Genomic DNA, 27,627 nt, shown 5'->3' with positions numbered 1-27,627 from the left:
GGAGATAACTCAATAATTGACACTTTGATGTTGCAAGAATCTTCAGAAAAGATAAATGATCACGTCGAGTTCTCACACTCACTGATGCAGTCGATTAATCACTCTCTTTTTCCATGATTTATGCATGCAATAATTCAATTTGGATCTTTGAATTATTGCATATTAATGCACACCCAAGCCAAGGTGGTCAATGTGGTCTTTACACCTCAAGGGTTCATTGATATTTTAATAATGCTAAATGAAACTGTCTGGAGTCAATTTCCCTCGATTAGTACACAGTTAGTAAATGTTTTCATTCCTAAAATGCACTAGTTTAGAACTACTCGACTTCATGCAACAAAGAATTATCTTCCATAACTAGTTGAGAAAGAACAAGGCACATTATTATTTTAGTATTATTTATACACTATTATAGTATTTATTCATATTCATAAATTAGTTTTTTATTATTTTAACTTAGTTTTAGTAATTATCTCATATAGCTTATTACAATTAAGTTTCTTATAAGCAAGTAAGTTTTTCACTTAGTATTTATATTGTATTTCAGCTTATTTCAATTATCGAAAATGGTTTTTAATTAATAACACTGACATGGTGAAGTGCACTAAAGGTACTTCTAAACTGTAATGCCTTCAACAAGCCTACTACTTCATAGCCTTGCAGTTATTGTCAGCATTTAGAATAGAATACTTACTAACTGAATACTGTAGAGTATATATTGTATACTGCTAAATATTTTGATCCATACAGTAGGCATTCTATCCTTAGTGTTTCTAACAATAGTGTTTTCATGTGACCATCACATTGCAAACGAGTGGTGTGTCTAGATACCGTCTTGAAAATAAAAATGTTTTTCATTGTGAATTCAATTTTGTGTTGAACAACAACTTTCCAGTCACATCTGTTAACCAACCAGATTCAACAAATCACAAATGCTGTGGTACAAACCTGCTTAGATTACATCATAAAACACCATGAAGTCAATTGTGTTAGATATGAAAATGTTTTATTGAAGTAAATATCAACTGCTGCGGAAATGAATAAATTTACACACACAAAAGCAAAAGCAAAACACTGACAGGTAGATATCTGCTTTCCCACTACAGGCAAATCATTTTACCAGAATGAAAACTTTGTAAGAGAATTTGGGGAGGAAAAAATAAAAAAATAAAATAAACGACAACCGTAGGGGAGAAAAACGCACATCTTAAAAATATTTGTGAATGACTTCTGGTTGCTTGGTGGATGGAGTCCATAGTAACAGTCTCTATGGTTACACGGCTGTTCCTCTCTCCAGGTTCTGTTTGATCTCTGCGGTGTATTTGCCGTAGAAACGTTCAGCCTTCTTGTTGAACTTGGCGTTCCTCTCGTTGATATAATCAATATCAGCATCGTCATTGTAGGCCCTGCGGCGACTGTATTTTGAGCGCTTTTCAATCCTAAAACACACAAGAACACATTTATGGAGATTACACACATTTCTACCTCTAAAAAGGGTTGGAATATACAGTATGTATATTATATTATATTTAAAAAAAAAAAAAAAAAAATCAATCTGAAGAACCAGAATTTCAATCAAGTATATTCAAAATGTTTAATGCAAGAACTAAAACAGTAAAAACCCAGTTTAAAATAATACTTTTTCAGTAAACAAACATGAAAAAGAGAAAAATGTGTTTTGAATGAATTCATTAAAGGTGCAATGTGTAAAATTTAGGAGGATCTATTGACAGAAATGCAATATAATATACATAACTATGTTAACAGTGGTGCATAAAGACCTTACACAATAAACTTTTTTTATTACCTTAGAATGAGCCATTTCTATCTACATACACCGCGGGTCCCCTTACATGTTAAGTCGTCATTTTGCGCCGGCACGTTTCTACAGTAACCCTAAACCAGGGGTAGGCAAGTTCGGTCCTAGAGAGCCGCTGTCCTGCATAGTTTAGCTCCAACCTTAATCAAACTCACCTGAACAAGCTAATCAAGTTCTTCAGGATTACTAAGGCTATAGGGGAGGTGAAGGTTTTTTTCAGGGTTGGAGCTAAACTCTGCAGGACAGCGGCTCTCTAGGACCGAACTTGCCTATTCGCAATATAGAGAAGCTAAAATTTACACACTGCACCTTTAAAACAAATATAACTGATTCAGAGAAACAAATTTACAGAATCGAATTGCTGTTTTTGACACTGAACTTTGAATCGGACTCGGAGATTCAATTTTTTTGCCCTCAATTCACAATTCAATTCAATTCAATTCACATTTATTTGTATAGCGCTTTTCACGATACATATCGTTTCAAAGCAGCTTTACAGAGAATGCATGTCAACATTACAATTTAGAGAATGCAGTTAGCTAATAATGTAATAATTTAGGAAATGTAATTTACAATCACTGTTAGCAGTTTAATTGAAGGTAGAAGCAATGAGCTCCTGGAAATAATGAATTACATATTAACAATAATTAGGATATATAGAAATTTGGGAATGTGCATGTTGATCCAGATATTGCATCAGTGCTGTTGTTGTTGTTGTTGTTGTTGTTGTTGTTGTTGTTAACTAAAACTATTATAAAACATTTTTGTTAATTAAAAAAAAAGACTATAGAATAACAAGACGTGTCACTCGCATTGTTTTGAATGGGAGAAAAGTTGCGTCCCAAATGACGCATTATACACTATGCACTTGTGCACTATGCACTCATCCATGTAGTGCGTGAATTGTATAAGGTTATTTTGTCATTTAACAACGGAGTCCGATCCTCCCTTCCCCTCCACTACGTAATTAAAGCTGCCACAGTCGAGTGCACGAAGTGTCCAACATTCCACACTTCATTTTTTCCGTTAATTTAGTGCATCATCCGTGTATTTAAAGTGCACTTTTTCTTTTTGGAATTTTCTGTGTGAACGCACTACTCGCACTATTTATACTTAAAAACGCCATGGAATAGTGCACAAGTACGCGAATTGGGACGCACCTAAAGTGTAACGTGCAATATGGCGGAATAAGCCCCGCCTTCTAAATAAGAGCCAATCGCCGACTGGTAAAGTCACGCGTCACTTCAGCGGCCGTTAGAATCACCGGTTTCTATAGAAACAGTCAGACGCGCGCCTCCGAAGAGACGCGCATTTAGGTCTGCGCGTGCGCATTAGCTTTATCCAGCCTGAAAAAATACAGTTTTTTTGTAATGATTCGAGCATTTAGAAACTAAATGTATGAGCCGGTTGTTGTTAGATTTCATTGGTGATTTCAAATATGAAATTTAATCGTAAGGTTGGCGAACAGTTTTGGAGAATTTGATGCTTCCCCATTCAAAGAGATAGGAGCTGCATGATGCCCGAGAGGCGTTTCAAAGATGGCCACCGAGTGAAATGACTTGTCTTAAAGGGACTTTGATTAAAATGAAGCGGAAATAAAGGAAAATATAATATCAGATAAAAAAATAAAAAAAAAGATTTGAAAAAATTGAAAAAAAGCGCTAACTATATTAGCTGAAGTTGAAGTACTAAAATTACTACAGATGCACTGATACTAAATTTCTCCGCCAATACCGGCAGCCGATTATTCAGAATGATATCTGCTAATGTGGATACCGATATCTATAGTTTGATTTTCTTAAGGAAAAAAAATCTTTCCCAACTAATGATGTAAACCCTGTCATTTGGTAGCTTACTATAATATTATTAGAGGTTAAAATTAACAACACAGCTATTATATTAAACTGCTATATTCAATTACACTCAAATAAAAACTGAAATGTTTGTATAACTCAGTTGCACATATGGTAGTTTCATAAACACTTGTATTCATGGCAAGTTTATTCAAACATATGTATAATTAACAGTAAATAAGCTTCTCTCTAGTGTTTTTATAACCAACTAAGAAAATGTGAACATTGGATTACTTTGAGGTAAATGCAAGTTAAGTTACATATTGTTCACAAACTGTTTTATTGATGCTTGAACTAAGCTTGAACTACAAAATATTAATAAATACTATAATAGTATATAAATTATACTAAAATAACACTGTCTTTAGGAAACATAATGGTCAAAGAAGCACATTACAACTTTACATCACCATCAGAATCGTCACATAAGCACCACACATCTGTTATATTCCCCAGTTATACTCCAACCATTCATTTCTAAAAGTTTGATGCTTTAGCAGACAATGTCAGTTTTCAAAGTCCATCAAAGAGACTCCCATGTCCCCCCACGCACACACAGACGTTTCTTCAAACATCTTCAAAGCGTGTTTGTGCGTCACAATCTGGCAGCCGTAGCCCTGTCTAATGTTTCTCAGAAGCTAAAAGCAGCTCCTCCAAAATAGAAGAATGCCGTCTCTCGCATAAACAAACCCTCGCCGGCACACACATGGATGTGCGACAGGCACGCAACGGCACAAACACATCTGGAGCGAGGAACAAACACACAAGGAGGTGGAGCTCTAAAATTGGCTGCAACATCACCTTCAAAAGAGCCACTATCTACTCTGACTCTGATGGAGGACCGTTGAGGTGTGCAAGCAGTAATAGTGTATCAACAGATCTGCTCACCAGGTGCTTCTGCTGAATATAAGATCTGAAATTGACCAGATTCCCTTCGTAAAAACAAACAAAGATTCTTACTGTTTCTCCACGTCGTCCACCATGCGGTCGATGCTCTCTTTAGAGGGAACGTGAGTGCCGTGAATCAGACTGTTGGAGGTGGGGTGGAAATCTTCTCCACTAGGAGCAAATGAAATACATACAAATCAACCACCATTTATTTTTATATATGGTGTGTTTAATTTATGTGCCACTAGCATCACAGCTACAAAATTTGTCCTTTGACTCACTTTCTAATATTCATTAGACTTTACTTCCACAACAGCTTTCAAAGTGAAAATGTGCCACATCAGATGTGATGTCAATAAAGGCATATTCATTGGTATGAATGTCTTGTAACCAAGAGACATAAGAATATAGTGCAAGAATATGGGAATATAGTGCACAAGTTGTATGGACTTTTTTTCTCTTTCATTTCTTGACATTTTGGACAATTGCACTGAGCCACATTGTGATTTCAGTGTTGAAGTCTTGAATTCTTGAAGTCTTTAGAGTCTTGAATTACAACTAACTTCAATAATGTGTGCATATTTCAGAAGTTGAATGAGAATAAATAAAGTCTCACCACTCCTCTCTCTGTCTCTCATAGTTGTCCATATCCGGCTTGATCTGCTTTGTCAGTCTCTGGTACTGTCTCAACTGGGCCTCAGCGTACCCTACACACACACAGATGAATAAAGACACACATCCAGCTGTGGGGGTCTGGAAAAGGGGTCTTACAAGGAGAAGCAGAAGGAAAATTATAATAATTGCCAGAACCAATGATAACCAGGCGTGAAACACAGGCTCTGCATGTTTTCATTTTCACATTTTTAGTATCACACATGGCAGCCACATTCCCTCTTGCTCTGAGCCCATCAATCAGATTGCTTAATAATATTCATGATGTAAATGAGTGTTTTATACCTGAGAATCCTGGATCAGGGTTTTTCTTCTTTTTCTTTCTCTCCCATCTCTCTGCATCTTCAGCACTGATCTCCAGGAGCTTCACACGGTCATAGTCCTCGCCACGCTCTGCACACTCCTAACACACAAACAGAAATCACACCTTTACACACTTGTCCTCACAGACTGCATAATCATAATTAGTGCTTGATTGATAAGGGGGCTTTTAATGGTTGATACCGGCACATAGAGAGTAGGGAAGCCAAATGACAGCAAACACAAATGTTTGGGGTCAGTGAGATTTTTTTTTGTTTAAATAAAATCAATACTTTTTTTTTTTAGTAACAATGCATTAAATTGATTATAAGTGACAATACAGACATTTATAATGTTTACAAAAGATTTCCATCTCAAATAAACGGCATTCTTTAAAAAAAAAAATTTTTTATAAAAGAATCCTGAAAAAAAAAAATCCATAAATTTTCTACTGTTTTCAACACTGATGATAATCAGAAATATTTTATAAGCATATTAGAATGATTTCTGAAGGATCATGTGACACTGAAGACTGGAGTAATGATGCTGAAAATTCAGCTTTGCATCACAGGAAACTACATTTTAGAAATTACATATTCGAATAGAAAACATTTATTTTAAAATGTAATAATATTTTACAATATTACTGTTTTACTGTGTTTTCATCAAATAAATACAGCCTTGGTGAGACTACTTTCAAAAACATTAATAATAAAAAATCTTAAAGAATCATAAAAAAAAAATCTTACAGATTCTAAACGTTTGAATGGCAGTGTATGTCCAGAAAAAAAAATGTGGAAATTAAATTAACATGTTTTTTTGCTAAGACAGAAAAGAAATCATTCATATTACAGTATGACTTATAATGTCTTATATGTTATAATGTCTTATAGTATGAACTAATTTATCTCAAAACATCAGGAAACATGCAGATTCAAATGAACACTGGAGGAAATCTTTTAAAACAGTGCTGTGGCTCAACCAGCTTTGTGAGTTTGGTCACTATATGCGATCATTCGCAGGCAGCAACACTGTTTGTGTTGTCATTATTTTTGTAGCTCCATTTCATGGAGCAGAAACAACACACTGTAGGTCTGAACTCAAGTGCTGTACCTTTTTCTTTTGGTCCACTATGAGTTCATACTCTAGACGAGCTTTCTTGGCCTCCCAGTTTGACGGCAGCTTCAGTCTCTTGTCCTCCTCCACCACCTCCTGATGATTCAGCTTTCTGGCCTCATTCTACCAACAGAAGTCAATCACATTTCATATGGGTGTTAATAGAGCAGATTCTGTTGAGCTCCGTCAATCGTTTTCACCCAAAGAAACACCAGTACAGAGTTTGCTCTCAAACTACACTAAAGGTCCTTTCACTTGACTTATGTCAGGGATGCGACACACGCCTCAACAAGCAAGTGTCATGTGGTGCTTTGAGTAAGATTCTTTTCTTCAAAGGTGCAGTAAGCAATTTTTAAGAAATGCTGTTGAAAGTGGATCGGACTGCAAAAAAAGCTTTCCAGTGCTGGAGAGACCTGAGCGGGCCTGCATTGTTTCCAGCTCCATACGTGCGTAACAATATATGCTGTTGTTGTAATGTTAACTGTAGTAACAGGACAGTTTTGAGTGTCATTGTTTGTCTGGAGACTAACAACCAACTCTTGCTTGTATACACTTTTGTGTACTGCATGTTCATTTTCTGTTCTTCCTTGTCGTTCATTCATCATCTTTGCTTTATTTTTCACAAAGCATTATTTTGGATATATACAACATATCTGAACAGGGTAAAAAAATCTTAACTAATAGATCTCACCATACTTCCTCAGCTAATTGTAAAACAACTGTTTTGATTTGGTCACAAGTTTTCTGAAATGTTATGTTTTAATATACAAATTAAGCATTATCTAAATAAATATGCACCAATTTGCATTAATTTCCAGAACAGAAATCTAAACACTGAATTAAAGCTGCAAGCAGCGATGAAAGGCCCTGGCACCCGGGCCCACCGCCACCATTTGGCCTTAGGAAAACTTTGAAAAGTGGGCGACATGCATGTAAGCGAGTAATTACAGGAGAATTATGGCAAAGTCATTTCAAAGTGCCACACTTCCTGCTGCCAAGAGGTGGCGCTTTGACTGTAACTGAATATTGCCATGGAGATGCCTTCAGGCCAGGACTATTATCAAACATGTGAAGTTTGGAGCAGATCGATCGGACATCATATGCCTGAGTTACAACAACTTCCTGTTTTGTGACGATAATCGCAAAAATTAACACTTAGCCATTGCATGATTTAACGTGTTTCTAGTATGTTTAGTACTTTGTGGCATATTGAAATGAGTTTCTGGGATTGAATTACACTGTAAAGCATGCCATTTTCTGTTGCCAGCAGGTGGCGCTATGACTAACTAAATATTTGCATATATGTATCTTCAGACCAGGATTCATACCACAGATGTGAAGTCTGAGTTACAACTGCTTCCTCTTTCTTGGCGAAACATCAGACTTTGTCAGGCCGCCACGGACACACCCTTCAGTGAAAACTCAAGATCTTCACAATTTAGCGTCGCAAAGGCCTTAAGATTAGACTGACAACATATGATGTTGATCTGATTAAATCTCTATGAGGAGTTAATCTTAGTGAAAAACATGTAACTTCCTGTTGCCTGCAGGTGACGCTATGACTAACTGTATATTGGCAGGTAGATGTCTTCAGGTCAGGACTCTAATGAATCATGTGAAGTTTGGGGCAGATTTAGAAAGACAATTTACAAATATCACTAAAAATATCATGAAATCATGGATCATGACAGTTATTATTGCTCCATCTGCCATTTTTCACTATTGTCCTTGCTTGCTTACTTAATCTGATGATTCAGCTGTGCATATCCAGACGTTAATACTGGCTTGTCTAATGCCTTGAGCATGGGCTGGCATATGCAAAATTTGGGGGCGTACATATTAATGATCCCGACTGCTGCATCACAGTCGGTGTTATGTTGAGATTCACCTCTTCTTCAGAGGTCTTTTACACAAATCAAATTTACATAAGGAGGAGGAAACAATGGTGTTTGAGACTCACTGTATGTCATTTCCATGTACAGAACTGTAATTATTTTACTATGCCGATGTAAATTCAATTTTCAATTCTAGGGCACCTTTAAAGATATGCATTGTAATTTATATGTACAAAAGTAAATACCTAAGTGTAAAAAAGACAAAACAAAGCACTTAAATGTGTATTTTGGGTGTTTTCTTTCCGCTAGTCTGAAACGAGACATGCTATGGTAGCAAAATAGTCCAAAATCGACCAGTGGATTAAAAAACAAATGTTTTGCCTGTAGTATTTTACCTTAAATTCTAATAACAAGTGGCTACAGGAGACAAATGTTGCTACCAGGTGTAAACTGTGATTGGTCACATCTGACCACTTGTGATATGATCATATCATCTAAGACAAGTTAATACCAGTTGTAAAACTGGGCATTAGCTATAATAAATGGTCTGAGTTTAAGGGTTTCAAAAATATGAGGACAAATGTAACGTACTTACCCTCTTGAAATGAAGCTCTCTGAACTTTCTGAGCCTCTCTTCCCTCTTCTGTGCTGCTGGAGTCTCTGCGGCTTCCTCTTCACTGCTGGGAGCAACAACCTGAACGGCGAAGATATCAATGTACCGCATACAAGGCTTAATAATATCACTGAAATCTCAGATACTGAACACTATGATTAGATTAGATTTCATAGACCGATGTTAGCATTGTTAGCCATGACAATAAGAATAATGTACTGACAACAGATAATCGATAATTCGATAACTTCACATTTATAATAACTATTAAACAGTATACAAATAAACAATAAACACGTCTGTTAGATTAACACAAAGTATTTTGTATCTCGTGTTTTGTTTACCTCTGCGCTAGTGGCCATGTTGCTTGTCTTAAAGAGGAAGTACGTCACACATTTCCTTTCGACTGAGAACTAAAGACCTAATATGTAGTTCCGCTTTCTTAATAGTTTGTTCTTAGCACGATATTAAATTATATATACATATGCCGCGGTTCAAACACAATGGCGACTCATCTCGACTCATCTGCTATGTGCCATTGACGTAAACTCCACTGCTCCTCTGATTATGTATAATTACATTCTCTTTAAGAGGATGTAATTAACTAGAGTTTACAATTTCAGATTAAAGCAAGCTCTAGATCAGAAGCTACACTAATGAACTGATGTGCTTGTTCTGCAACCCAGATGGCAAAAAAACCAAACCACCCTCAAACTCAAGACTTCACATCAAGAGAATTCTTTTTATGATATTTTAGATTCTATCTATCTCTATAATATATTATCTATAATATATCTATATTTATAAATCTTATCTAATATATATTATATACAAAAATATATTCATAAAATGCATATTTATTTTATAAATAGTCATTTAAAAAGAACTGATTACTGGTAAAATATCTACTAAAATACAATAAATATATTAGCAACATATGTTAAATAATATACAAATTTTAATAATCGCAATAATTACGATCTTTTAATGTTTTGAAAGACGTCTCATATGCTCACCAAGTCTGAATTTCTTTGATTAAAAAATACAATAAAAACAGTAATATCATGAAATAGTATTACAATTTAACTGTTTTCTATTTGAATATATTTTTAAAATATATTTATTACTGTGATGGCAACCCAGTCTCAACATATCAGAAATATATCAGATTTTTTTTTCTGTATGTTTACTGTATTTTTGATCAAATAAATGCAGAAGAGACTTCTTTCAAAGACTGTGATCTATGATGAATGTGAATTATTCATCCAAACGTTTGATATACATTTTTGACATTTGATAAGCTGATAATAAATAATTAATTTTGAATGGCAGTCAATGGAGAATGTTTCTCTTTGTAGTCAGGTGGTGTAGTTCCAGAATCTACCAGCAGGGGCTAAATGAGCCATGCTTGTTAACTAGCCAACTAGCTAACTAGCTTCAGAGTGATTAGTCACAAGGCATATACTGACTCAAAATGTTTTGGAATATTTCGTCTTGTACATCCAGGGAGGACCAGCTTCATGTCAAGCATCTGCTCTTCAGATGACACTATCAAAGATAGCTTTCTTTCTCCAGGTATTATGAATTTTCTTGATTTCATCAGGTTGCCAAATGACATATTTGCCCAAAAGTGAATTAAAAATAAGGCCAAATGTGTGTTTATTTTATTTTATTTTATTATTATTATTATTTCTTTTTTTAATAAATATTGTGTATGGCCTACTGTGTATATTGACAGTATTCAGAAAATAGTAAGCAGGTATTCTTGGCTGAAATTATCAGTGGTAGGAGGTCATTCAGCTGGATTCCATCAGAAAACTACATAATCTATTCTATAGTGTTGTTTGATAAATGGATGCATCCTCCATTTTGCTTCATGGTTCAGACCAGCCCCAGTGTGTTCAGCTGCCTGACATCTGGGTTGTAACTGGTATAGAAAACACTGCCAATAAAATCATTCCATTTCCCTAATTACTATTTCTTTCATTTCCGCTGCCCATGAGCATGAGGTTGAACAGGCCAAACCAAACAAAGCTTTGACTTCACCAGCTCACTTACCCACCAAGGGAGGGTCCAGACATGCACACACACAGAGTATTGTCAGGTGGCTTGCTTATCAAGCGTCAAACCACTTGTGCATGTGTAGCTGAAACAGCTACTGCAATAGAATTTGCTCACTTTTTCAGCTTTAGCCCTGGAAGTTTAAAAAATGATATTCTGCATTGAACTGAGAATGCCTTTTAGAAATCCATTTATATTCTGTAATTTGAATTAAGGTAGCACACAGGATGCAGAGTTCCATTTGAATTTTAAATGTAAGGAAGTTCAAAAAAAATTCAACTGTCTTTTTAAACTTGAAAAGCATAAAGCTTGTTGAGGTAAACTTTGAAATATTTGCTTGACAAAGTTGAAAAATGTTTATATGCCTTCCTGATAGATATGTAATGCACCTATATAGAAATTTGTTTAGTTTATATACACTACCATTCATACGTATGGGGTCAGTCAGAATTTTTTAAAAAGAATTTAATACTTTTAATTCAGCAAAGTTGCAGTAAATTGTTCAAAGTGAAAAAAAAATTGTTACAAACTATTTCTATTTAAAATAAACACTGTTCTTTTGAACTTCCTATTTATCCAAGAATCTTGAAAAAATGTATTACGGTTTCCACAAAAAATATGAAGCAGCACAACTGTTTTCAACATTGAAAAGTATAATACATTTTTCTTGAGCAACGAATCAGCATATTAGAATGATTTCTGAAGGATCATGTGACACTGAAGACTGGAGTAATGATGCTGAAAATTCAGCTTTGCATCACAGAAATAAATGATATTTTAAAGTATATTAAAATATAAAACAGTTATTTTAAATTGTAATAATATTTCACAATATTACTGTTTTTACTTATGCAGCCTTGGTGAGCACCAGAGACCAGAATGTCCCAGAATGCATTTTACACACCTGTTTCTGCAAACATTTCATAAACAGTGTTATGATGACAAAATTGAATAACTTTTTTAATTGTTTCATGTTATTGCTTTGCATACATCCACATCTCTGCAAAAACTATGTCTCCAGGTGAAAGTTTCCAAGTAAAAAACAGACACACACATTGTGACACAACAGCAGCCCATGTACAATCTGAATCACATGCACATCTCATGTCAGCAGTCTGGTAACTCAAGGCCACGTTGAGCGTCAGTAATCATATGCAACTTATCTGGTCAGACGTAATTCTCTGGACTGATTTTATGCTTTGGAAGTAAACTGTCATTGCCTGTATCCCAGGGGCACTCATGAGCACAACAGGCTTATGGATATTTTCATAATTATCCCAATAAAATGAGAAACTCCAAAAACACTTTTGTATTTGAACACTATGTGTAATGCATAGTGCCGCCAACCCTGTCACATGGGATATTTCCGTGCGCCAAGGTTAATATGAAAGACCAGCGTGTCTGCAGATTTCTAAAAGAAAACCATAGAGATAACTGCTCACTGATAGCAATAAATCCAATAAATTACCAATTAAAATAAATTATAGCACACATCAAAGGAGGTCCAGAGGATTGTGTGTAGCAATGACCTTCTGTCTCCCAGAGGAACACTGACATATCTATCTATCTATCTATCTATCTATCTATCTATCTACAGGTGCTGGTCATATAATTAGAATATCGTGAAAAAGTTCATTTTTTATTGTAAATTATTTAAAAAAAAAATGAAACTTTCATATATTCTAGATTCCCTACATGTAAAGTAAAACATTTCAAAAGTTTTTTTTTTTTTTTTTTTTTTTTTAATTTTGATGATTAGAGCGTACAGCTCATGAAAATCCAAAATCCAGTATCTCAAAATATTAGAATATTTCCTAAGATCAATCAAAAAATGGATTTTCAAAACAGAAAAGTTCAAGTTCTTTAAAGTATGTTCATTAGTACACTCAATACTTGGTCGGCAGCACATATTACAGCATCAGTGAAGTGTGGCATGGAAGTGATCAGCCTGTGGCACTGCTGAGGCACTATTGAGCCTTCAGATCATCTATATATTGTTGGATCAACTGTTTCTCATCTTTCTCTTGAAAATATCCCATAGATTCAGGGGTCAGACATGTTGGCTGGCCAATAAAACACAGTAATATCATGGTCAGCAAACCACTTGGAAGTGGTTTTTGCACTGTGGGCAGGTGCTAAAGTCCTGCTGGAAAAGGAAATCAGCATCTCCATAAAGCTTGTCAGCAGATGGAAGCATAAAGTGCTCCAAAATCTTCTGGAAGATGGCTGCATTGACTTTGCACTTGATAAAACACAATGGACCAACACCAGCAGACGTCACGGCCCCCCAAATCATTACTGACTTCAGAAACTTCCCACTAGACTTCAAGCAGCTTGGATTCTGTGCCTCTCCAGTCTTCCCTCAGACTCTGGGACCATGATTTCAACATGAAATGCAAAATTTACTTTTATCTGAAAAGAGGACTTTTGACCACTGTTCACTGTCCAGTTCTTTTTCTCCTTAGCCCAGGTAAGATGCTTCTGATGTTGTTTCTGTTTCAAAAGTGGCTTGGTAGTCCTTTTCCTGAAGATGTCTGAGTGTGGTGACTCTTGATGCGCTGACTCCGGCTTCATTTGACTCATTGTGAGCTCTCCCAAGTGTCTGAATCGGCTTTACTTGACAGTATTCTCAAGCTTGCGGTCATCCCTGTTGCTTGTGCACCTTTGCCTACCCAATTTCTTCCTTCCAGTCAACTTTGCATTCAATATGCTTTGATACATCACTCTGTAAACAGCCACCCCATTCAGTAATGACCTTCTGTGACTTACATTCTTTGTGGAGGGTGTCAATGATTGTCTCCTGGACCATTGCCATGTCAGCAGTCTTCCCCATTAGTGTGGTTTCAAAGAACAAGAGATATAATATTATAAATGAAGGAATCTTGTATAAATGAAAGTTTAATTTTTTTAAATAATTTACAATAAAAAATATCTATCTATCTATCTATCTATCTATCTATCTATCTATCTATCTATCTATCTATCTATCTATCTATCTATCTATCTATCTATCTATCTATCTATCTATCTATCTATCTATCTATCTATTCGTTGCAGGCACACACTTCAAGTATGCAGAGCTCAGTCTGTGATGTTTAGACCCTTATTTTACTCATAATTGTGCAAGAACTATGAGAATGTCCTGTTTTCACTCAAAAATTACTCTAAGGTGCTTGTCAATAGGGGGCGCCATGTAACATCAATAGAATCAAGCAGAAAAAGTTTTTGATTTTGTGTGTGTGTGTTTACTGCTGTTTTTCCATCATAAGGACAGTTGAAGGCATTGCCTTGGGCTTTGATTTCAGCCCGTTTCATTCAGCTCAGCTCATCAGCTGGAAATATTTACATTCTCAGATCCCTTAATCTTTAACGAAAGAAGCATGAGCCTCTGTCTTAGATTTCAACACAAGATGAGCACAACACAAACCAAAGATTGAGACTGTGATACTCAAATGCAGCTAACTTCAGCTAAAGGCCTGCAACACACTTCTCAAGGGCCAGTCTGAAAAATCATATACCAGTTCAAAAAACAAAACAAAAAAACATTTAAATGCTTTTTTAAAGAAGTCTCTTATGCTCACCAAGGCTGCATTTACTTGATCAAAACATACAATATATAATGAAATATTATTAGTTTATAACAACTGTTTTCTAATTGAATTGATTTTAAAATATAATTTATTCCTGTGATGGCAAAGCTGAATTTTCAGCATCATTACTCCAGTCTTCAGTGTCACATGATCCTTCAGAAATCATTCTAATATGATGATTTGCTGCTTAAGAAACATTTCTTATTATTATTATCAATGTCAATTATTACAAAACAGTTCTGCTTCATATTTTTATGGAAACCATGCTACTTTTTTCAGGGTTCTTTGAAAAGAATTAAAGTTCAACAGAACAGCATTTATTTGAAAGAGAAATCTGTTGTAACATTATAAATGTCTGTACTGTCACATTTGATCAATTTAAAGCATCCTTGCTGAATAGAGCTATTAATTCCTTAAAATAAAAAAAAAAAAAATCTCAAGATCTTCTCTTTCTGTTTGACCTTACTTTAATGCTGTTTTTACACAATAAGTCGTTGTGGATTCTCAGGTCGTGCCAACAGCCTCTGGACACACAGCTGTGTGCAAACAGACCTCCCTATCGATCCAGCATTTAGCTCAAGGATTCACAGATCAGATCAAATGGAAGACAGTATGAGATTGAGAGATAGAGATTCTCATTTGTTTTCACGTTGCTGCTCCTGATTTTCACCATCTTTTGACCCCAAAACCAGTTTAAACTGTTAAGCCTACTGCATTTTAGCACATATTTCTGCCCCGGTTTTTGTGTTTATATTGAATCTCTTGCACTAATTAACATTTATACACACAGTTATTATCTCTAGAGAAGAAATTTCATGATCTCACCTTGGACCCCTTGTATATTCCATCTTTTATGGGTACAGATTATACTTTTAAATGATACCAGCTGTTTTTTTGGTGGTCCAGGATGGTCCATAAATAACCTGCTTGACCAGGTTAACCATCTAAACCAACTTAAACAAACTAGCTCGATTTCTCAACAGACATTTTATAACTGGACATTATTATTAAAATGCATTGCAGTATCTTTCTTGTTGATTGCAGTCCCATAGTGCTTTGAGATGAGATTGTCTGAGATGGTGGATAAAGCGAAAAAAATAAAATTCATTCAATATCCATCAGTATAATTAAAAATGAATGATTACTTCATTTACTACTTATTTATACTATGTATTTTTATGTGTATTAGTGTATCACAGGTTTAGATTAGCAACATATTATCGGCAAACACTATTGAAATCAATTGTGAGTCAATTGTTAGCAGTTGCTGCTAATGTAGATTCCTTTCAACCCACCTCTACCAACTCTGACAATGTGTGTTATATATATATATATATATATAAAATTTGAGCCTTCCCAAAAGGTCATGGCCTTGTGAAAGAGGGTTTTGTTCACCTTCTCAGATGATACAAATGAATAAACTCATTGCACGCTGCCAGAGAGGAACTCAGCATGCCAATGAACCATGTGTCTGTTTGTCTTAATGCACACTTGTCATGTCTTTCTTCCTTCTCTCCCTTTTGTCTGTGTGATCATAGGATATCCTTCCAGTGTGAGCTGGAAACAATTATATCATCTCTGCTGAAGCTCACACTCTTTCATCTGTGTGGAAACATCCCGAATCAGCCCGACCGGGGGGATGAAGCGGCACGGAAAATCAAGCTTCTGAGAGCTGAATCAGAGCTTGCCGGACTTGGATGGGAGTATTAACCGCAGTAAGTAAGCAGCCGTAACTGAGAGAGACGGGAGTTTTTAAAGGGCTTCGTACAGGCTGAGGGTTTTCTGGGATGCATTAAGGAGCGCTGTGGTTCGCTGAAGGCCTCTGTCCTGCCCACCATGTTTAACAGGCCCACATGTGCATGGCGAGGGGTATTCGGATGCCCTCTGCCAAGCCGTGCAGGCGTATGATCTCACTTCCCCTGCTTGGTCATAGCGGTTTAAGATTGGCCACCGGTTGCTGTGACAATTTGTGGCCCAATGGGAAGTCAGTGACTTTGAAGGCCTCTGTTCTTTATGGAGCGATGGTTTAAACACAGTGTCTAAGTAAGGAAGCCAGACGCCTGCATGCGGTCAGAAAATTCTCCATCCTCTATCCCTTTTTTTCCTGTTCTCCTTTAACGCATGGATTGATGGAGTACATTTCCAAACTCTCTCTCACACACTCACAGACGACCTGCAGAAAGCATTTGAAATCATAATGATGATGAGGACCATTTCTTTTTGCTTGTGTCCACTCTAGTCTTCTTTTAGAAAATACACTTTTTGGATTATTTATTATTGGAAGATCTCCACAACAATGTTCAGGCATGTTTCTTTCTAAAAACAGTCTCTTAGTCTGGTAACTGTGGTAACTGAGGTTTGTTTTCCCTCCGTATATGATGAGACTACGTTTTGTTTGTGTCACATGACTTAAGGAAATAACCAATCATTCGAACAAAAGAAAGCATAGGTATTTCCTCGTGATAGACATACTAAGCTTGTGCAACATGCAAAACTGATTAATTCGAGAGTGCGAATTTGAATCGAATTGGCCACACCCAACCGGAAGTTGTAATGGAATGCAAAGAAATTCAGCATAGGCAATACATTCTGCCCATCCATCCATCCATCCATCCATCCATCCATCGTTATATAAATTGATTTGAATTCAATTCATTGTAATTCTTCTTACATTACAGTATAACATTTAAATGTTCTGTTTAGGGCTGCAAGATATATCGCATGAGATTGTCACGTGCATTTCGTCAGTAAAGCCGGTTCCCTGATTACCGCTAAATCGCCATCACCTGCTTTCAAATGGAGCGCCATTTAATAGACAGAGCCGTAGATCACTGAAAAGCCACGCAATATCGCATTCATTATCGAAGGCGATTCATCTGCGATAATGAACGCGATATAGCGTGGCTTGTCAGTGATCTACGGTTCTGTCTATTAAATGGCGCTCCATTTGAAAGCAGGTGATGGCGATTTAGCGGTAATCAGGGAACCGGCTTTACTGACGAAATGCGCGTGACAATCTCATTCGATATATCGTGCAGCCCTAGTTCTGTTTGCTACATTCAACTGCATTTGCTGCATCCTGTTTTCTACCTCAATTCAAATGTAGTTCAAATAAATTGGAATTTATCATGTTTTCTCAAATCTGAATGGCGCACAGCGTTCGTCTGATTTGTGTTAGATGCTCAACCTACAAATTGTCTCGGTATATGAAACTGTGATAGGAGAAAGTATTTTAACATTGACGAAATGACACACTTCATCTGTAACAATAAGATCAAACTAGACAATTAAAAATTAATGCAGATATTTTTAATTAATTTTTCATAACTGATATTTGACTCATTCCTGGGCTTAGCTCTACAGCCTATGCACATACACTTATGCTCGTAGAATTTTTGTTGGATCAGAGTGTGTGTGCCTATTTGAGTATGTACTAGTGTGTGGCGGTAGATGATTGACAGGAGAGGAAGTGGGGAGGGGGGGTTGGCAGTCACACACTGGAAATGCGTGAGTGGCGCCAGAAGAGTTTTGTCTGGCTCACACACACCTGCTAACCAAACTAGCTCTCATCTGAAGCCAACACTAAGACCGAGTGTGTGTACATGCCCTGTGCTGTTTGTATGTGTGTGTGTGTGTGTGCCCTGTTCAGCATTACAGGGTTTTGAGCTTTGACAGGATCCTTTGATTTAGAAGCAGTGAAATTAATATTCAATCTCACGTCAGATTAATTCCAGTTATTGATCAGTGCATCAGAAGTGATCATCTGCACTAGTTTCTCATCAGCTCATATTCTCTCACTGTCACATGTTGGGTGTACAGATCTGTTCTGGTTACACTGTACATCATTCATTTTCTGTGATTATTTTCTCTCTCTCTCTGGAGCTGTAGTCTCCAGACTGTGTTTACATGCACAAAAATAGATAGAAATAGATTTTTTATGTTTTTTGAAAAAAGTCTTTTATGCTCACCAAGGCTGCATTTATTTGATAAAAATACAGTAAAAACTGTAATATTGTAAAATATTTTTACAATTTAAAATAACTTTTTCTATTTGAATTTAATTTAAAATGCATTTTTTTCCTGTGATGCCAAGCTGATTTTTCAGCATCATTATTCTAGTCTTAAAGTGTCACATGATCCTGTATATAAACACATACATACATATACAGTACAGTCCAAAAGTTTGGAACCACTAAGATTTTTAATGTTTTTAAAAGAAGTTTCGTCTGCTCACCAAGGCTACATTTATTTAATTAAAAATACAGTAAAAACAGTAATATTGTGAAATATTATTACAATTTAAAATAACTGTTTTCTATTTGAATATATTTGACAAAGTAATTTATTCCTGTGATGCAAAGCTGAATTTTCAGCATCATTACTCCAGTCTTCAGTGTCACATGATCCTTCAGAAATCATTCTAATATGCTGATCTGCTGCTCAAGAAACATTTAATGTGTACAAAATATTTGTGTACAATATTTTTTTTCAGGATTATTTGATGAATAGAAAGTTCAAAAGAACAGTGTTTATCTGAAATCTAATCTTTTGTAACATTATAAATGTCTTTACTGCCACTTTTGATTGATTTAATGCATCCTTGCTGAATAAAAGTATTCATTTCTTTAATTTCTTTTCAAAAAAATAAAAATAAAAATTCTTACTGACCCCAAACGTTTGAACGGTAGTGTATAATGCTACAGAAGCTTTGTATTTCAGATAAATGCTGTTCTTTTGAACTTTCTATTCATCAAAGAATCCTGAAAAAAAAAAAAGTACACAACTGTTTTCAACATTGAAAATAATCATAAATGTTTATTGAGCAGCAAATCAGCATATTAGAATGATTTCTGAAGGATCATGTGACACTGAAGACTGGAGTAACGATGCTGAAAATTCAGCTTTGCATCACAGGAATAAATTACTTTGTCAAATATATTTAAATAGTACACAGTTATTTTAAATTGTAATAATATTTCACAATATTACTGTTTTTTGCTGTATTTTTAATTAAATAAATGTAGCCTTGGTGAGCAGACGAAACTTCTTTTAAAAACATAAAAAATCTTAGTGGTTCCAAACTTTTGGTCTGTACTGTATATATATATATATATATATATATATATATATATATATATATATATATATATATATATATATATATTTATATATATATTAACACTGGATTATTTTGTGCGTGAAAATGCAGGATATGTTTTTTTTTATAAATATTTTTTCATATATATTTTGTATTATATACAGAATCCTTCATGTCATGTAAGAATTATGAAAAAATTTAAATTACATCTATTTATAGAACATGATCTGCGGGCAACTCACAGGCTCCATGCGGGCTACCAGGTTCCCACGGGCATCGTGTTGTGGAACGCTAGAGTCTCTGACATGAATCGGAATTGATGACAAAATGTACAAGTTAAAAAACATGTTACTGAATTATAAATCTGAACAAATGTGGCATGATTTGGACGATAACTACAATCGACAAATTTTTCGCTCAAGAAAATCGATCTTCAGCAGCAAAATTGGATCATTGACTAGAGATCCGTAATGGAACGGCTTTTAAGAAACTACAAAATCCTGATGACATGACAGAATTACTGCAGTAACATGCTTTCCAAATCCACTAACACAGTGATTTGATCCAGAAGACCCTGCCCAGTATTTTCCACTTCATTTTTATTGCCGTTCCAGATGAATCTAGACAAGAGGCAGAACTTATGACCTTTTATTTACAGTCTCTTTCCATGAAATAATGTGGATGCTGTTGAGAGAAACACAGGATAAAAATGACAGATTGGTAGTTTGAAATCAAAAACACACTTGCAAACCAGTGTTATTTTACTAGCATTCAGATACTATTATAGTTTTTATTAATCTTTTTTAATTCCATTTTTATTTGAGTTAGATTTAGTCATTTTATGTTCTTGACACTTGTATAATTAAATATATTTTATTTTACCTTTAGTTATTTTTAGTACATCACATTAAACTAAATGAAATAAGAAATAAAATGTTTACATTTTTTTATGTTTTATCTTATATTTATTATATTAACATTTATTTTACTGAAAGGAACAAAAATGCTTTTTATTTATTTATTTATTATTATTATTATTTTTACACAACACCGTTTTCAACTAAAAACGGACTCTTTCTATGCATTTTGGCTGTTCATTTACATGACGACAGGGTTTTGGGGGCCTGAAAACGCGAACTTTTGAAAACTGGTTTCAAAGTGCACGTTTCTGAAAACGATACCGTTATCGTCCCCATGTAAACTAAAATGCAAATTTGTGAAAACGGTGATGTCATGCGCATGTGTATTACGTGTTCAGTCTATAGGTGCATAGTTTTTCTTTATTAAAGTGACATCGACAACAACTGGCCAGGCAAGGTACAGCGTTAGTAATCGTTTTTCGCGGATCCGTGTGAACGGGGATCGTTTTGGCAACGTTGTCGTCTGTACATGAAAAACTAAAGGAAAAACTTTTCCGTTTTTAGCACATTGTTGTTGTGTAAATGTGCCCTTAGTTCCAGTTAACTGTAATAATCCTGCTTTAAACTAACTCACTTCATAAATATGATCATTTTGATTTGACTTAAGGGCAGCATTAAATGTGCTGTAAGCTATGTTAGCCATTTTGGTAATTTCCACTAGAAATAGACAGCGCCTCAAAGTCTTCTGATTGGATAAACAATATCCAATCGTCCAGAAGTCACTTTTTTTTTACTGTTTATAGAACCTAAAGCACTATGGCCTAACCTCATACCCACCTGAGGATCCATGTGTGGCCTCCTGTCATGGTTATTTTAATGCTGCGACCGCGTGCAGGTCTGGACGACTGCGGCCACTGTTGGCGTGTGTGGTATTTTCCTGTCCAGATACAATGAGCACAGCTACAGATCACTCCAGACCAGATGGGTAAAGGAGTCTTGCGCAGACCACCACTGCGGCCGCTGAGTTTGAAACCCAAAGCCAATGAGGTGGTGGAGAAACTGTCTACACACACCACACACAAACACACAGGAAGAGACAAGGACTTCCATTCATCCAGCTGCAGCAAATGCTTGTCCATCACGTTCATTGAAGACTAAACATTCTGTATGTTTAATAAATGCATAGTTTTTTCAATAATACACTAAATACAATATGTCTAATATCATTATTCTTACATGCACTGCTACATAATAAACATAACTTTGGTTGTTTAGGGTATAATCTCTTGAGGTTCGACCTGTATATGCCCCAAATTGTCTTTTGGCATTGTCATTATATCATACTGCTAAGCTAGCACTGTAATACTGTAACAGTATTAATGAGGCTAGATTTAATTGTTTTTATCAACACATTTGTGTGTCATATAAATTCAAGTATGTTTATAATTAACAGTTTTTTCATTAAGCTTGATGGAAGGCAGTGTAGATGCATTTTATTCATATCTAAATTTGTGATTACTGTAATTCTTATAGTACTGTATAGAATTAAAGGGCAACTATTATGCCCCTTTTAAGATGTAAGATGTCCCCCGAATGTGTCTGTGAATTTTCAGCTTAATATACCTCACAGATCATTTATAAATCAATGTTGTAAATACCCATTTCTGACTACAGTCAAAAACAGGCTGTTTTCGTGCATGTGCCTTTAAATGCAAATGAGCTGCTGCATGCTGCCCCCTCTCCACGATCACACCTCATGCCTCAGAAATCTGCTTGGTTTTGATGTATATCATATATATCGTGATCACTCTCAGGGATAGCATAGCTCTTCTTTCATCATTAAAGTTTACTATTTCCACATGTTTTAATGCTTCTAATGGATAATTTTCTGAGTGAACTGCACACACAGACGTCAAGTCTGGTGAGAAACTTCTCTTTCACATACAAACCCGATTCCAAAAAAGTTGGGACACTGTACAAATTGTGAATAAAAAAAGAATGCAATAATTTACAAATCTCATAAACTTATATTGTATTCACAATAGAATATAGATAACATATCAAATGTTGAAAGTGAGACATTTTGAAATGTCATGCCAAATATTGGCTCATTTTGGATTTCATGAGAGCTTCACATTCCAAAAAAGTTGGGACAGGTAGCAATAAGAGGCCGGAAAAGTTAAATGTACATATAAGGAACAGCTGGAGGACCAATTTGCAACTTATTAGGTCAATTGGCAACATGATTGGGTATAAAAAGAGCCTCTCAGAGTGGCAGTGTCTCTCAGAAGTCAAGATGGGCAGAGGATCACCAATTCCCCCAATGCTGCGGTGAAAAATAGTGGAGCAATATCAGAAAGGAGTTTCTCAGAGGAAAATTGCAAAGAGTTTGAAGTTATCATCATCTACAGTGCATAATATCATCCAAAGATTCAGAGAATCTGGAACAATCTCTGTGCGTAAGGGTCGAGGCCGGAAAACCATACTGGATGCCCGTGATCTTCGGGCCCTTAGACGGCACTGCATCACATACAGGAATGCTACTGTAATGGAAATCACAACATGGGCTCAGGAATAGTTCCAGAAAACATTGTCTGTGAACACAATCCACCGTGCCATTCGCTGTTGCCGGCTAAAATTCTATAGGTAAAAAAAAAAGAAGCAATATCTAAACATGATCCAGAAGCGCAGGCATTTTCTCTGGGCCAAGGCTCATTTAAAATAGACTGTGGCAAAGTGGAAAACTGTTCTGTGGTCAGACGAATCAAAATTTGAAGTTCTTTTTGGAAGACTGGGATGCCATGTCATCCGGACTAAAGAGGACAAGGACAATCCAAGTTGTTATCTGCGCTCAGTTCAGAAGCCTGCATCTCTGATGGTATGGGGTTGCATGAGTGCGTGTGGCATGGGCAGCTTACACATCTGGAAAGGCACCATCAATGCTGAAAGGTATATCCAAGTTCTAGAACAACATATGCTCCCATCCAGACGTCGTCTCTTTCAGGGAAGACCTTGCATTTTCCAACATGACAATGCCAGACCACATACTGCATCAATTACAACATCATGGCTGCGTAGAAGAAGGATCCGGGTACTGAAATGGCCAGCCTGCAGTCCAGATCTTTCACCCATAGAAAACATTTGGCGCATCATAAAGAGGAAGATGCGACAAAACAGTTGAGCAACTAGAAGCCTGTATTAGACAAGAATGGGACAACATTCCTATTCCTAAACTTGAGCAACTTGTCTCCTCAGTCCCCAGACGTTTGCAGACTGTTATAAAAAGAAGAGGGGATGCCACACAGTGGTAAACATGGCCTTGTCCCAACTTTTTTGAGATTTGTTGATGCCATGAAATTTAAAATCCACTTATTTTTCCCTTAAAATGATACATTTTCTCAGTTTAAACATTTGGGGCCCTATTTTAACAATCTGAAACGCAAGTGTCAAAGCGCGAAGCGCAAGTAACTTTGTGGGCGGGTCTCGGCGCTGTTGCTATTTTCCCGGCGGGATAAATGGCTCTTGCGCCCGGCGCAAATCTAAAATGGGTTGGTCTGAAGTAGCTTCATTATTCATAGGTGTGGTTTGGGCGTAACGTGAAATAAACCAATCAGAGTGTCATCTACCATTCCCTTTAAGAGCGAGATGCGCTCGCGCCATGGCGGATTGATATTTACATGACGGAATTTGTTGGCGGAAAAGCTGAAATTGCCTGTTAAGTGGCCAGTCAATCTTTCAGTCATCTGCGTTGGATGCAGGCTTTCAAATAGCTCCGCGCGATGAGTCGGTTAATATATATGTGTGTGTGTATTGGCACGATTGTCCAATTAATTAGCCAATTTCGTTCATCATTATTTGTAATAGCAGGCTGAACTGAAAATAGGTAGCCTAATTCTAATACACGCAATGACTATTCATCATTACATTTTTATATTTATGTAGCCTACACAATAATATTCTTTTACACTATAATCCTTTGGTTTTTAATGTTTGGCATGTTTGTGTGATGCGCATCCCTGTGTGTAATAAGCAAAGTCAACGCGCACTGTGGACGCGCCCAGAGGTGCAGTTTCTACCAACGCGCTCTAACAAAAAATATTGCGCCATTGACTTTAGACTAGGTTTTTTCTGGTCAGTGGCGCAATTGTTTAATGGAACAGCAAAATAGCACCAGGGATTGTTTGCGCTGGAACACGCCTCCTTTTTTGCGCTGAACCGCCCAGGGAGCGCAAGTTCATTCACTAGTTTAGCGACGTGCTTCTGTGGAGGGAAAAGCGCGCTTTGCGCGGGTGCAAAATAGGAATGACACATGCGTCGGTGTACAAAGTCAATTGCGCTGGGTGCAAGATAGGGCCCTTGATATGTCATCTCTGTTGTATTCTGAATAAAATATTGAAATTTGAAACTTCCACATCATTGCATTCTGTTTTTATTCACAATTTGTACGGTGTCCCAACTTTTTTGGAATCGGGTTTGTATTTTGTTATGTTTAAACTGTCAAATACACAAACAGTTCACATAAACATAATCAGTTATGTGGGTGGAAACGTGTAGATTAAGAGGCGGAAATATTATTATAAGTTCCCCTTCCTATGTCACTAGGGGAGCAAAATCTGAGCGGCTTGTTTTTTCACATCCTTGCAGAGAAAGGTTTACCAACACAAAGTTACTGGGTTGTCCTTTTTCACATTTTCTCCGTTGGTAGATGCACCGGGCACCAGATTAAATCACTTAAAAACGTAAAAAGTCAGATTTTCATGATATGTCCCCTTTAAAACTACTTAAAGGTACGCTAAACTAACCTTTTTTTAAATCAACAAAAGTTAAATAACGATAACAATACATTGTCAATCCTTCTTCCAAAACGTGTTTTCATCGTACCCTTATTCACTATGGTAAGCCTATTATAAGTGTTTATATTTTCTACCTGTCATACCCGTGCATGTCTTGTCATATCCGAAATTAGATAAAAGTTGCTCCGGCTTCTTTGACACATGAATGGTTAGTTGTCTCAGTGAGCAAGAAAGGTTGACATAGAGCAGCTTAAATCTCCAACCTCTGGGGAATCACCCTTTTTAAAAATACGCCGAACAGAGGAGTCTGCTGGCAAAAAGAGAACACAACAGAGCTCGTAATAAAACCAGAATCAACACTGGTTTGGCTTTTTGGAGATGGCGAGCACTGAGGAATTTATAAATGTTGCAAATGTGTTTTTTATTACTTGACAAGAGAAGGTATTGTATTGAACAGATAAACTGCCATATGTAGCTAACAGAGTTCATTGTAAAGCATTATCTATTCATTATCAAGGGTCATTTCGTTATTGTTGTTGTAGCGCTGTGCTGGAATTTATTTTCAAGGAAGTACCATGTCTATTAATAGGTAAAGCTACAGTAATGTGATCAGCTTTAAATTCTTTCCATCTAAACTGGTTATATCTCTTGAGCCCAGTAGTGAAGGTTTAATGAGCAGTAGGATAACCATATTCATCTGCACAGTCAAGCAGAGCCGAAGCACAACCAAAACTGATGTTTCAGCAATGTTTTTCCGCAAAACATTGCTGCTGTTGTTGTTGCTGTTTTTAACCGCTAGAGGACCAAAAAATTACATGGTGTACCTTTAAGATTTTCCAAACCTTTTGTTTTGACTTCATTTGGAGGCCTCAGACCCCCCCTGTATCTGGCACTGTTTGACTTTATATATTCAAAATCTTCATACCTCTCAGTTTGATGGCATAGCTGTAGGTCTGTGTGTAGGGATGTTATATATTTGCGGTGGGTTAGTGCAGTATAATCAGGGCCATTTCTTGCTGTCTTGGCTCTTTCCTTGTGCGTTCACAGTTGAATGGCACTGCGTTACTGCGCCAGTAACTGCGGTTTCAATAAAATCTAATAATTTCGGTCTTTATATCTTATTACAGTCAGTCACTTTAATGTCAGCCCTCTGTTGCGATGCCAGTGTTACCCATGAATGACTCGAGGAACGGAAAAGAGAGGTACAGAAAATGGGTAAGTGGAGTGTGTTAGTACCAGAGTTCCTCAAATATAGATCTAAATACAAACAAGACGAGTGGGAGAAAACTGGTTCACAATTACACTAAAAAGAACACTTTTATTCAGCAAAGATGCATTAAATTGATCAAAAGTGGCAGTAATGCATTTATAATGTTACAAAAGATTACCATTTCAAATAATTGCTGTTCTTTTGAATGCTCTATTCATCAAAGAATCCTGAAAAAAATGTATTGCTGTTTCCACAAAATTATTAAGCAGCTGTTTTCAACATTGATAATAATAAATGTTTCTTGAACAGCAAATCAACATATTAGAATGATTTCTGAAGGATCATGTGACACTGAAGACTGGAGTAATGATGCTGAAAATTCAGCTTTGCATCACTGGAATAAATTACATTTTATAATATATTCAAATAGAAAACAGTTGTTTAAAATTGCAATAATATTTCACAATTTGACTGTACTTATTATGCCAATTATACAGCCAATTAAAAAATCTCCAAACTTTTGAAGTGTGTGTGTATATAGATGATTTTGTGCTGTCACAAACCAGCTGAAAAAATTCTGGTTCACACAAAAATGACCCTCAAATGTTCTCCTGAGTAAAAGTCCCCAGTTATCTCACATGTGTCTCCTTTAGAGTTTCAGAAGTGATTTCAAACGTTACCAAAAACCGCAATCAAAGGTCAGAGATATCAGCATGAACTCGAGAAGCTCTCATCTCTTTCTTCTTATGCACATCACATTCATTTCATAGCTCTGAATGTCATAATTTCTTCAAAGGAATTTTAGGAGAAACATATGAGGCTAAGATGAAATGGCACATAACTTTGAATGTGACTGAGGAAACAAAAAGACCAAGCGCTGAGCAATACAACTTTTCTTAGGCTTGTAAAGTGAATTGTG

General features: G+C 36.2%; 1 protein-coding gene and 1 long non-coding RNA gene across 3 annotated transcripts in view; one reads left to right on the top strand and one right to left on the bottom strand.

Moving 5' to 3' along the window:
• Positions 1 to 989: 989 nt before the first annotated feature.
• Positions 990 to 9,596, bottom strand: syf2 (SYF2 pre-mRNA-splicing factor). The gene is made up of 7 exons (XM_048204563.1): positions 9,441 to 9,596; positions 9,079 to 9,177; positions 6,646 to 6,771; positions 5,518 to 5,635; positions 5,177 to 5,267; positions 4,633 to 4,731; positions 990 to 1,439 (listed from the first exon to the last, which is right to left on the bottom strand). The coding sequence occupies exons 1-7, from the start codon at positions 9,456 to 9,458 to the stop codon at positions 1,274 to 1,276; spliced, it is 717 nt and encodes a 238-aa protein (XP_048060520.1). The 5' UTR covers positions 9,459 to 9,596; the 3' UTR covers positions 990 to 1,273.
• An 839-nt stretch (positions 9,597 to 10,435) lies between these two features.
• Positions 10,436 to 27,627, top strand: part of LOC125276741 — a 69,992-nt gene continuing 52,800 nt past the window's right edge. For both annotated transcript variants that reach the window (XR_007186732.1, XR_007186731.1), the window contains exons 1-2: positions 10,436 to 10,671; positions 16,286 to 16,462. This is a non-coding gene — a long non-coding RNA (uncharacterized LOC125276741). The remainder of the gene's footprint in view (positions 10,672 to 16,285; positions 16,463 to 27,627) is intronic.

This window comes from Megalobrama amblycephala, linkage group LG10 (genome assembly GCF_018812025.1).
Source record: "Megalobrama amblycephala isolate DHTTF-2021 linkage group LG10, ASM1881202v1, whole genome shotgun sequence".
NCBI lineage: Eukaryota > Metazoa > Chordata > Actinopteri > Cypriniformes > Xenocyprididae > Megalobrama > Megalobrama amblycephala.
Note: the sequence above shows the minus strand (reverse complement) of the source record. Positions and strands in the feature narration are given on the sequence as shown.

Bases quoted from the DNA above. Each gene is read 5' to 3' on its own strand.
- syf2 (XM_048204563.1), bottom strand. The intron at 5,636-6,645 runs GTACAGCACTTG...TTTGTGTGTTAG, and splicing joins TAGTGGACCAAAAGAAAAAG to GAGTGTGCAGAGCGTGGCGA. The intron at 1,440-4,632 runs GTAAGAATCTTT...TGTGTGTTTTAG, and splicing joins GTGGACGACGTGGAGAAACA to GATTGAAAAGCGCTCAAAAT.